Source organism: Cnephaeus nilssonii (genome assembly GCF_951640355.1).
Source record: "Cnephaeus nilssonii genome assembly, chromosome: 7".
NCBI lineage: Eukaryota > Metazoa > Chordata > Mammalia > Chiroptera > Vespertilionidae > Cnephaeus > Cnephaeus nilssonii.
The window spans coordinates 89,861,316-89,873,999 of NC_137078.1; the positions used below are offsets into that span (position 1 = coordinate 89,861,316).

The window sequence follows — 12,684 nt, forward strand, 5'->3', positions numbered from 1 at the left end:
TTGATATTTACTGGAGGAAGGAAGGAAGGAAGGAAGGAAGGAAGGAAGGAAGGAAGGAAGGAAGGAAGGAAGGAAGGGAGGAAGGAAGGAAAAGCCGGCTCTCGCCTTTTCTAGCCCCGTGAGGAACCGGGCTGAGTCCACTGACCCTGGGGCCGGAGCTAGGGCTCCAGGGGGAGACAGTGTGGCTTGTCTAACAGTCGCTAACAATTCTCTCTCCCTCCGACATCGGTGCCCCCTGCGATTTCACCTGCTGACATCACATGGGGCTTCTTGCTGACAGGCCAGCCTGCAATACCACATCGATTGTTTTATTCCTGGGCTCGCGTTTGCCAGGGTCCGAAGCGGGAATACCTTACCCGAGACAGGACCCCTAGAATTTCTGGTTGATAATAGTGGAGCTGTTTTGGGTGTTTGTCTCTTAAACCTGTAGCAATGCAGTTAACTCCCAATGACCCGACGAATTCTGGGTGACCTGGTCATAATTCACACAACAGGACAAAACTCTTCCAGAGAATGGGCCTTTGTTTCTTTCCTACGGGGCCGAAGCTCTTCCGTTGTGTGGGACAGAACGAAGGAGAAGCTGAGAGCTGGGCTAGGGGGGCGCTTTTCTATGAAGGAAAGGTGTTCCACGGCCGAGAGAGTTTGAGATGTACACAGTTCTAGACCCCTGCCGGTGAGACTCACACGGCACACTCCTTCATTCAAGGCTCTGAGAAGTCCTGCGGGGGAGAAACTGGGTGAACCTGGTTTAACCTGGCCGTCTAAGTCTCATTTGGCTTCAGAACCTTTTTTCACATAACAGTTATTAATGTCTTTTGGAAGCAGTGATCTGTGGAACATATCTATAATAATAAAAGCGTAATACGCTAATTAGACCGGATGTCCTTCCGGACGACCTTCCGGTCAAAGCCGGGGCTGCGAGGGAAGCCCGGGTCCTGGGTACCTGCTGGCGGCCGGAGGGAGAGAGGAAAGGAGAGGGAGAGAGACAGAAACATCAATGACAAGAGAGAATAATTGATTGGCTGCCTCCTGCACGCCCCACACTGGGGATCGAGCCCGCATGTGCCCTTGACCGGGAATCAAACTGTGACTTCCTGGTTCGTAGGTCGACACTCAACCACTGAGCCATGTCGGCTGGGCTGTGGAACATATTTTAGACAAAAAAACAAAACACAGAAAGTGGGTGCAGGAAATGCTCTATTTTTTCCCTTAAACCTGAGAAAAGGGTTGCGATTGGCTGTCCATCTGATCATTCATTCTTCTCTTGGCTCAGCATGGATTTAGCAGCACCTACCGGCTGCCACACAAGCAGATGGAGTAGGAGTTAAACACCTCACTTTACAGATGCGGAAAGTGAGTCAGATAAGTCTCTTGCCCTGAGTGCCTCGGCTCACAGGCGGCAGGGCTGGGATCAGGCCCAGGTTGGGACCAGACTTTTCCCCCAAACTCTGGCAGCTAGAAGTGACCGCATTACAAGGTGCTTGCCTGTGATATAAGCGAAATGTGGGACTTGGAGGAGGTCTCTTTCAAAGGGAGGAGTCCCACCCTTATCACTCTCCTTCTTCCACGCTGCCTGGGACACGGAAGTGACAGCGGGAGCTCTTGCAGCCATTTTGGCCCACAAGGACCAGAAGCTGTGTGCTGAGAAGCCTGGCTGCCCTAACTCCCGTCCGTGACATCCTTTGTCCATAAGAAAAAAACAAACCGCCCTAGCTGGTTTGGCTCAGTGGATAGAGCGTCGGCCTGCAGACTGAAAGGTCCCAGGTTCGATTCCGGTCAAGGGCATGTACCTTGGTTGCGGGCACATCCCCAGTAGGAGGTGTGCAAGAGGCAGCTGATCGATGTTTCTCTCTCATCGATGTTTCTAACTTTCTTTCCCTCTCCCTTCCTCTCTGTAAAAAATCAATAAAATATATTAAAAAAAGAAAAAGAAAAAAAGAAAAGAAAAAAACAAACCTTCATTCTGTCCAAGCCACTAGGATAGACAGGTTGTGTTCATTGCCTTCCTATATCTACACCCTTTGCCCTGTAACTTGTTAGTCCCCACGCTCTCTGACTCTGGGCTTGGCCATGGACTTGCGCCGGCCAGTGGGAGATGAGCAAACATGATAGAAGCCGAGGCTTGGGAGAGCCCTTTGCTTGTATCTGACGCTGTCTTGGTTCCTTGTGATTGCCCAAGGAAGAGCATGCCCAGGCTGACCTGCCGGGGGCTGAGACCGGGAGCAGAGCTGTTGTCCAGTTGTCTCAGCCAGGGCCACTCCTAACCAGCTGACAGCAGTCACCCCCGAACGTGCAGTAAAGCCCTACAAAACCCAAAGAGCTGCCGAGTGAGTCCGAGAAGACAGAATGCAAACATGTGAGTGCTCCCCGCCAAGACCCATCCAGCCCACCCGGAGACTCTTGAGCTAAAATAAGTGCTGCTTGTTTTTACGCCACTGGTTTTATGGTGGATTGTTAAACAGCGTTACTGTGGCAGCGGCGATCCGTTATTTTTCTTCCTGTTACATGGAGCCAAACCCGATCTTAACGGAGACCCGAGGCCGGCAATGCCTTCCCTGCAGAAAGCTTGGGAGGATCAAAGAGGACGATGCACTCAGAGGGCTCGGCCCAGGGAGGGAAGCGCCCTCTCCCTCTCTCTTCCTTTCCCCAGGCACGGGCCTCGCCAGGGGCTCTCTTGGCCTGGTTCTCTCTGATCCTCTCCACCCCCAGGGAGAGAAGTCAGTGAGTACATGCTCATGCCAGTTCTAGAGACTGAGCCACTGTGTGCCCACCCCCCAGGAGGGCAGGAGGATCAGAGGAGAACACGGTGGCGGAAAGGGCCTGGGCAAGTTGAGAGTCTTCTCACGAGAAAGCCACGGGGAGTGGTGTTACCGGGCCGGGCTAACCTGGAGACGGGCTCTGCCAAGGAGCTGCTGACTTATCTTGGGCCACCGCTTAGGACCCTCTCTGGGCGTCAGTTTTCTCTTCTTTAAAAGGAGGAGTTGGCACTGGCTGAACGCCAAGGCCCCTGCCAATGCTGATGGGCTTGCATTTGACTTGTGTCCCCTTTCGGGATAGGCAGAATCATGGCCCCCAAAGATGTCCTTGTCCTGATCCTGGAATCTGTGGGTACGTTCCCTGACATGGCAAAAGGGACTTTGCAGCCCTGACGGGTTTGGCTCAGTGGATGGAGCGTCAGCTTGCGGACTGGGTTCGATTCTGGTCGAGGGCATGTACCTTGGTTGCGGGCACATCCCCAGTAGGGAGTGTGCAGGAGGCAGCTGGTCGATGTTTCTCTCTCATCAATGTTTCTGACTCTCTATCCCTCTCCCTTCCTCTCTGTGAAAAATCAATAAAATATATTTTTTTAAAAAAGGGACTTTGCAGATGTGATTAAGGTTACAGATCCTGAGACGGGGAGATTATCCTGGATTACCCAGGTGGACCCAATCTAATCACTTGAGTCCTGAAAAAAAGGGAACCTTTCTCAGCGGAGGGTCAGAGACCAGAGAGCTGGAGTGGCACTCGATGCCCGGTCGCTGGTTCTGAGGCGGGGGGCGGGGGGGGGGGGGCACGTGCAAGGACCGGAGAGAGGTCAGCTCCCAGCCGACAGTCAGCAGGGAAACGGAGACCTCCCTCCTACAACCACACGGCACTGAATTCTGCTGCCACCCAAGTGAGCCAGGGAACGGGTCATGCCTTAGAGCCTCGGGAAGGAACACAGCCTGCCGACACCTTGATTTTAGTCCCACGAGATCCGGACCGGACTCGGCCCTCGGAACTGTCAGCTAAGAAATGGGTGGCAGTCTAAGTTGCTAAGCTTGCAGCATTTTGTTTACAGCAGCAATAGGAAATGAGCACGCCTTCTGATTTCATGCGACGCCTTACTGTCATGTATTGTTCACCTACTAAGTCCTACGTGCGTTGTCCGCATTACTGTGAACCTGGCAACTGTCTGGCAAAGCTGAGAGGAGAGACAAGTGCCCGTTTTGAAGGTGCGGACACCGAGGCGCGGAGATGGGAGGTCTCCGATTAGAGTCTGGCCGCACAGCTTGGGAAGGGTCATGCTGGATGAGGGCCGAAGCTGCCAAGGCCAGAACTGGTGCCTCTTCTCCCATAAGACCCAGTAGCACATGATGACAAGGGAGCTTCCTCACTGGTCAACCTATTGTTCAGCACGAGAATGACCCAAAGGCTGCATTCACCCCGCCAGGCCCATCCGCACAGCCCGCCTGACCTCTGCAGAGGGCGTGGGTCCCGCCAATCCTGAGCCAAGAGTGCAGCGACGTAATTATTTAGGTTCTGCCAACTGACTGCCCGGGGACCACGGGCAAGCCCCTTAGCTCCCCATGCCTTGCTCTCCTTACCTAAACGACAGGATAATGACAGGACGTGCCTCCTAGCGCTGTTGTGAAGTCATCATGAAGGACTGGGGGATGGTGATGTCTGGTGCACAGTAAGCGCGTGGTAGACGTGAGCTATTATGATGATGAGAGCGACTGCAGAATGACCTCTGCTTTTTGAGAGCCTGCCCGTACCCAGAAGCCTGCGAGGCACCTTGAGAACATGAGCTCCAAGCCTCACGGCCGTCCCGCAAGGAGAGGTGACGAAACCCACGAGGAAGACGCGGGCTAAGTGACTTGTCCACGGCTACGTGCTGGTGAGCAGCCAGGCTTGATTCAAAGCCAGATTGGTTGGCTGGATGCCAAAGCCCAGACTCTGCCCACCCCTTCCCACCGGCCCTGGAGCCGGGCAGAGGTACGGCTGCTCGGGGCTGGCGAGGGTGAGACCGTGTCCCGTGCGCCCCTGGCGGGCGGCCAAGGGCGGGATGCGGCCCTGAGGACGAGCCCCACGTGACTGGCGTGCTGTCCACACCCAGGTCTGCAAGGCTGCCTCTGGTTCCCAGTCAGCTCAGCTTAAATGCCACCTCCTTAGCGCTGTCTTCCGACATCTGTCCTGAGGCCCGTCCTCCCTCCTGTCCTTTCTGGCTTTATTTGTTTGTGTCAAAGGCCACACACCCTGGACAGCCAGAACCCTGGGTCTGCCTCTTCCCAGCTGAGTGATCCGCTTAGCCTCTCCCAAGCCCTGTTCCCTCATCCTTCGGGTGGGGTCTCCCAGCCCAGCCTCCTTCCTCAGGGGGTCCCTGCGAAGACGCACGCTCGGGGGGGGGGGGGGCAGGAAGGCTTGTTGGAATGGCGGGGCGTGGTTCACAGATGGCACGACGGCTTCATGAAGTCAGAAGACAGCTCTGGCTCCGGCGAATGCCAGGGGATCGCGAGCAAGGCCCAGTCCCTTGCCCCAAAGACATACTTCTTCCTTTTAAGGCAGGGAGCTAGATATTTACATATCAAATTTTAGGGCCTGATTAAAACCGGCCACTGAAGGCGTTTGTCTGGGAATCGAGTCCCCAGCCTTGCTCTCCAGGCTTATCAGACTTCTCCACACCCCACCTCGCTCCATGCTTCTCTGAGCCCTGCTGCGAATGCTCACTGAGCATTCCTGTGGCGCACCCCTGTCTAGGTGCCGGGAGAACCACCGTGAGGAAAAGCAGACCCAGTGGTGATGGTGTGTGTGTGTGTGTGGGGGGGGGGGGGGGGGCGGGAGGGGGGCGGGGGGAACAGGAAGGAAATGATTGAAGACATAAAGCAAAAACTCGGCCGCAGGCACTTGAGGGCCATGGGGCTGGGGCATGTGATCAAGTCAGGAAGGTCAATGAAGATGGATTAAGGTCTGAAGGAAGGTGGGAGGGGAGAAGCATTCCAGGCGGAGGGAACAGCATGTGCAAAGACCCTGTGGCAGAGGAGTCTGATGCTTAGGAGAAACAGGAGAACCCTTCCTCCCGCCTGCCTCCTGTACTTCCCTCCCCTGGGGCACCTCCTTCCCTGCATGGCTCCACAGAGATGTGAGAAGCCTCTCCGTTCTTCAAAATCAAGCTCAAATGCCTCCTCTTCCCAGAAGCCTTCCCTGGTGTGCCTTTCTTCCACTCCCCAGGAAGAAATTGTCTCTCCTGCCTATGATCTCCCTCGCCTCCCTGACCCCTCCGCGGGCCCTCACTCATGCCATCTTGTATATAGACTCTGCCCAGGTCTCATCTTCCCAACCAGGACATAAATCCATAAGGGCAGGAACTGACTTCCCCAATGTAGACTCAGAGTCACCTGCTCCCAGGTTTAAATCCTAGTTTAGGCTATTTAGGAGTGGGACTTAGCATAAAGGATTCTGCTTCTCTGGACTTCCATTTCCTCACCTGGCAAAGGGGGATACTGTGGGGAGGGCATGGCGTGGCTGCACAGTCCCCGGCTCGGCTCTGGGCATCCGTGAGAGTGGGGTGTGCCAAGGGGCTTAGAGCAGAGGAGGGGGAGGGGGAGTTAGGATCTAGAAAGCCTCAGGGATGGAGGGCGTACAGGGGCTTGGACTCCCTTAGATCCGAGTTTCCCAAATTTGATAGCAAGGAACATTTGAGCCGCTTGATAGAAATGCAGATTCTCGCTCACTCCTGGGGTTCTGACTCAGCAGGTCTGGGGCGGAGTCCAGAACCTGCATTCTGAAAAACTCTCCTTTAGTTCTGATGCATGGTTTGGTGGGGAGAATGAGGCCCGGAGGGGGGCGTGACCTTCACGAGTGTGATAGGTTGGATCAGTTATCTCCGTTCTTCCTCTCTGTAACAGGATTATGCACCCACACGCTTGGCCAAGTAACTCTGCAGGACTCATTTATGTGGGCGACGGCACCACAAGCAGAGACATGTGTTTGTGTGGCATGGCTTGGCCCGCCACGTGTGCTCCCACCATTCACCAGGAGAGAAATAAGCCTGGGTGGCTGCTGGTCCAACGAGAATGAGGAGACATATGGAATAGACTGAATGCAGCCCACGTTCTGGAGTCTTGCCCGGCACAGCCTGTGCAGATTAGCTAAACCCTAGCTGACCCACAGACTAGTGAGTGAGAAAACAAACGTTTATTGTGGTAAACAACTGAGGTGTGGGGCGTTTTTGTTATGCAGCATTACGGCAGCAACAACTGACTAATACACTAAGGTCACCAGCGAATGAATGGCAAAGCTGGGATTCAGACTCAGGTTCCCTGCTCCTAATCCAGTGCTAGTGTCTTACTGCTTCTGTCCCTCAGTCCTGAGGGCTCCTTGGGCACCCTCCTCTCTGAAAGCCCCTCACGTCTACTCTGCCCCGCCTCTGTACTCTGGAAACTTGCAGCTCCAGACAAGAGGGCTCCATCCCAGTACCCAGACTCCATCCTTGCTAATATGCCGAGGCTTCTTGAGTAGGCAGTCCCACCCTCAGGGATTCCCAAATGGATTCAGGGAAAGCCCCCCTCCCTCCCCCCCCCCCCCCCCCCAACGAGGGAAAGAAATCCAGGGGCTCTGGGGAATTCTAGCTTCTCCCAGTTGAAAAGAGTTCCCTCCCCTCCACTCCCACTGGGAGCCTGGCTTCCCTACCTCGGGGCTTTGTCAAGCGGGAGACACTCGCAGCGGAGGCTTCACACTCTGTGAGGTGTCTCTGCCAACAGCGCTGGCTTTTGAGGTTCTCTCAGATTGCCCACCTCGAGTCAGCTCCATCCGGACCCCAGTCTGAGCGGGACTTCAATGCACCCATGGCCCTCCAAGAACTGCAGGCACACGCTCAAAAACATGCCCGCTCAGCCACAGCGATACCACAAACATTCACAGACAAAACCACACTCCTCCTTCTCAGACACACACACACAGACAGGCAAACCACCATCAGACATACAAACTCATGTTCAAACCCCCCCCCCCCCCCCCCGCCATGCCCCTCAGATCAGACACACCCATGCTCAGGAATGCGTGTATCAGTAAGAAGTCGCACACCAAGGTCACATGCAGTCATACACACACAATAGGACATACCCACACCTTCTCCAAATACACTCCCTCACACTCACAATCAGACCCACAGTCACACTCAAGGCTCCTTGGACATACCCTGGATTAAGCCCAAGCACTGGAGTCTGTTAGACCTAGTTATTTCCTATCTCGTATCTTCCTGCTTTGTGACTCTACTTTTCTGAGCATCATCTGTAAAATGGGGACACAGATGCCTCCTACTCAAGGAGACCAGGGGGACGCAGTGAGGTCAAGCTTGGAAAGCACCCCTCAACCAGGTGGAGCTGGTTTCCCTCTTTCCTTCCATGTCCTAGGCATGCCCTCCCCAACCCCTGAATTCCATTTCTTTCGATGGCTCCCTTCAAATTTCTACTGGACCTTTAAACTACAGGTCAAATCCTGCCTCCTCGGGCAAGCCTCCCCATGCCTCCACCTCTGGATCCCCCTGAACGAGAAGCTGGAGAGCCCACTCATCTTCTTTCCTGGAGCCTGACCACCCCTGGTTCCTCCTGGGACAGGACCCAGATTACACCCACAGCAGGGGCTTGGCAAGGATTGTTGAATGAATAACTGAGGGACACAGTCACAGTGCCAACCACAGAGTTTTCAACCCACAGGTACCGTAAGGTCCTTGAAAGTCTCACGTGGCCCTTGGTTGGGGGATGAGGCTGCAAGTGTCTCCTGGACCTGGCCACATGGAGGTCGCCGGTGACCCTGAGGACAGTGGTCTTGGTGGAGAGAAGGGACCGGACACCTACGTGGAATGGACTGAAGGGGAAGAAGGGGCTGGGGGCGAGAGTGCATTGTTTGGCAACGTATTTTGCTGTGCAGGAAGGCGGGGTGGAAGACGGAGGGCGACATGGGGTCGCAGGGAGGATTATTAAAGGTGGGCGCAGGGAGAAGAGTCTGGGTGGAGTTAGATTGGAATGGGCTGCAGGTTCAAAGAAAGCACCCGTGGGAACTGCTAGAGGTCCACCTTCTGCTGTGACGGAGACTGACGTCAGGCTGCAGAGAATATGCCTCCTCTGTGGCTCGGTGACCCCACAGGACCAAGTTCCTTCCCGTGGACGGTGCACAGAAGTGATGGTGCACCTCTGCCCTCCTTGCTTAAAGCACTGTCGCTGCCTGGGTCTCCTCCCTCCCGCCCTTCCTGCAGGCCGGAGCCCAGACATGCTGACTCAGTGTTGCCCACGGAGCAGCAGGTGAGACAACAAGACGGGAGGGGCCCGTGTCCCTGGATCTCCAGGGATCAGAGCGTGCCCTGCGAACCTGACTGCTCACTCCTGGACTCCTACGTGAGAGAGGAATGCATTGCTGTCCCCACAGCCACCCAGCGTCGGGCCCTTTTGTTATAGCAGCTGCACTTTCACTTTCACTAACACATGTTCAACAAGTGACAGCAATGACTATAAACACCACCACAATGGTCACGCTCTCCCAGGTGGCAGGCTCCCACTCACAGCCTTTGAAGAGAGGAAACCGCAGGTGCGAGGGCGTCTTGAACGCAGGCTGGCAGGACACCCAGCTGGCACGGCGTGGCGCCCGGCACTGCCCCCGGAGCCTGCCTTGGAAGCGCTTACCTGCTTGGTTGGTGGTGATGTTCACGGAGGCGAACTGAGGTGAAAAGGGGCTCTGGTCGGTGACGCCGTTCACGGCCTGGATCTCGAAGGTGTACTGGGTGTGGGCCAGCAGGTCGCTGATGTAGATGCGGGGCTCCGTCAGGCCCAGCTGGCGGGGTGCGTACTGCACGTTGTCCCCACAGCGGGTGCAGGCGCCCCGGCCGGAGCCACAGCTCTTGCAGATGATGTTATAGACGAGATCCTCTCGGCCTCCCGAGTCGCGGGGCGGGGTCCATTCTAGCATCAGTGAGGTCTCGTTGACGCTGGAGATCACGGCCTGGGGTGCAGAGGGGATGGCTGGGGAGGGGGAGGGGTGCCGGTCAATGGGGGCTCTGGGGGGTACGTTTCTGCCCTGGCTCCAGCCCACGCCTCCCAAAAGGCATCCTCCAAGTACTTTCTCCTCTTCACCCACCAGAGAGATGTTTCTAGAATATAACGCTCATCCCGTTGCACATCTGCTTAAACCCTTCTCCCTAGACGCCAGCCTCCTTGGTGTGTGTTACCAGGGACAGTCTTTTTGTGCTGGGGGTTATGCCCACCCAATATCTACTTCCCTTTTCCCCTTATAACAGAATCCGTTTTTATCCAGGTGGCAATACGTCCAGCTGAGAGACTGTATTTCCCAGCCTTCTCTGATGGAGTGCTGGCTACGGATTGTAGCGGAAGTTGTGGGTTAGGACTTTTTCTTAAAAGGAGACAGCTGCAGAATATCCCTTTATCCCTTTCCTCCTCTCTGCGGCCTAGGACGTGTGTGATGGCTGGCGCTTCGGCAGCAGTGTTGGACTATGAAGTGACCCGAAGGACAGAAACCGCACGCTAGGAATGGCAGAGCAGAAGGGGAGCCAGGTTCCAGAGAACCCCCTGGATTTACCATGCTCTCCCGGCACTGCCTAAGCCCGGGCTTCTGTTACGTAGAGAATAAACCCTCATGGTTTCGGCCACGGGGGCAGCTCTGTTACTAGCGGCTGAGTGCCATTCCTGTGTGATGCAGGGGTTGTAACACTGCCCTCGCACTCACCCGGCCTTAGAGAACCTTGGCCTGCGACTCGGACAGCCACTGCCGGGTTAGAACACCGGGCAGCCTTTTCTGCCACAGACACCACTTGTGTTGGTTCTTTCTCTGCCATTGTCTGTCCTTTTGTAAATCCAGGCCTTGACTTTATCCTCCATGTGACTTCACAGAAGGGGGCAAGGAGCCAGATGCCAGCTCTGTGGCATCTGCACATTGGCAGCGTGACCACCCCAGGGACTGCCCCTGATGGTCCTTTTCAACCAGTTTTCCACCCCTCCCACCCCCCCAGGTCCTCCTCACTCAGGAAAGGCTGGCTGTAGCCGGCCAGCCGCCCAGCCTTCGCTCTGGGCTTTTCTGCAGGAGACTGTGGGCTCGGGCATCGCCCTCAAGGGGCCCCCGACGTACTTGTGCAGGGCATGTCCAGCGGGTCCAGGTCTGCTCGGTAGTAGCCGTTGCGGCAGACACAGTTGGTGGCCCCTTCTGAAGTGGTCCGGCTGTTGATGGGACAGTGGGTGCAGGCCTCGTCCCCTTGGTTGGCCTTGAAGGTTCCAGATGGGCAACCTGAGAGAGAAGACAGAGAGAGTCGCGGGGTAAACCAGTGGACTCAGAGAGGGCCCCGCAGTCTCACGGAGGGGCACGCAGCATCACGAGGGGCCAGGGGGCCGGTGGAAGGGGCCACGCAGTGTCATTGCTGAGAAACACCATCTCCTGAAGTTCGTGGGGGGTCTCCACTCCCCCACGAGCCAGTCCTAGCTGGGCCCAGGAGGTTCCAGGTGCCTGCTTTCTTGTCTCTAAAGCTGTCTACGTGTTCAGCTGGGCCCCTGGCAAGCCTTCCTTACCTACTCCAGGTCGGCTGCGCCACAGCTCCGAGGACCAACCCTGACTTAGCCTGAAGACTCTGAGGAGGCCTGTGGCAGTGCCCGAGGCCCAGTCTCACTTACCAGGGGCTGGTCCTGGGTTCTAGATGACTGAGATTGCATTCCAGTAGGCAAGCCCTGGCACAGTGCAGCGCATGGAGAGAGGCGATGTGGTCGAGCAGGCAAGACCACTGGCTTTGGATGCAGACAGACCTGGGTTTGAGTTCCCGTTTGGCCTTGTACTAGCTGTGTGGCCCTGGACAAGTGGCTTAACCATTCTGAGACTCAGCTTCCTTCCTTGCAAAATTATGATTGTAAGGCCCATTTCTGCGGGCCATTGTGGGCCTTCGGTGTAAGCGTGTAAAGCACATGACATGAGGCTTTGCACAGTATAGGTGCCCGATGAAGAGTAGTGGTTCTAACAGGTCAATTTACTAAATAAAGGGCTCCGAAGTACCAGGGACAGCCTGAGGAGGGCAGTGTTTGCACTTGGTGGGCACTGAGCCATCGGGGCTCTCACAGGGTCTTTGGCCTTCTTCCCTGCTCTGGGGGGTGCTCAGGATTTGGGCTCAGGCCCGACAGCTCAGGCTTCGGTCCTACAAGAGGTCATCCCTCCTGTGTGGGCCAGTGGGCCCTTCCTTCTGGCCCTGGCTTGGGAATCAGGAGGCCTGGGCTCTAGGCCCCGCCCCTTTCCTGGCCTGCTCCTTCCTCCACCGCCTGGGGTTCATCATCCCAGCTCTGCTGTGGTGCCGTCGGGGGGGGGGGGGGGGGGGGGGGAGGGGGGGTTCGTGCAAGGTGTAGGTGAGAAGGTGGACAGGGAAGAGCTGTGCAAGGGGCAAGTTCCTCCGTGGGACGAAATGCAGCTAAGCTGTCCACCGGCCTGGGCTCTCACCTGATCACATTCCATGCTGGAGTCCTGTGTGAGCTCTGGCCAGCAACCCCGCCTCTCTGAGCGTCCCTTTCCTCCCATATGAAAGGCTAACATACATCTCCCAAATCGTTTTTCCAGCCGCAGACTCCGAACGTATCTTTCAAGTCCAAGGCTTAGCAAATCACTCATCAAGGGGTCTCCTGGCCCTGCTCTCAGCTCCCCCAGGATCGGAGCCATGTCTGGTTCGCAGCCCCTCCCCCTGTGCCTAGCACAGAACCTGACACTCAGAAGCTCCATCTAAATGCTTCTAGAAACTGCCTGCTTACGAGGAAAGAGCTTGGGCTTTGGAGGCCATGCACGTAGCAAGGCAGTGAAGGGCGGTGGTCAGCATGCAGGCTGCCTACAAATCCCAGCTCCACCCGTGCCAGCAGTGTGACCTTGGGCAAGTCACCTAAGCTGTTTCCTCACCTGTAAAACGGGGACAAT

General features: G+C 56.1%; 1 protein-coding gene across 3 annotated transcripts in view; it reads right to left on the reverse strand.

The window, feature by feature from the left end:
* EPHB2 (EPH receptor B2) overlaps positions 1 to 12,684 on the reverse strand; it is a 181,032-nt gene that overhangs the window by 26,935 nt on the left and 141,413 nt on the right. For all 3 annotated transcript variants that reach the window (XM_079776714.1, XM_079776713.1, XM_079776712.1), the window contains exons 4-5: positions 10,876 to 11,031; positions 9,420 to 9,755 (exon numbers count right to left, since the gene is read on the reverse strand). In XM_079776714.1, the coding sequence (XP_079632840.1) occupies positions 9,420 to 9,755; positions 10,876 to 11,031 (492 nt within the window). The remainder of the gene's footprint in view (positions 1 to 9,419; positions 9,756 to 10,875; positions 11,032 to 12,684) is intronic.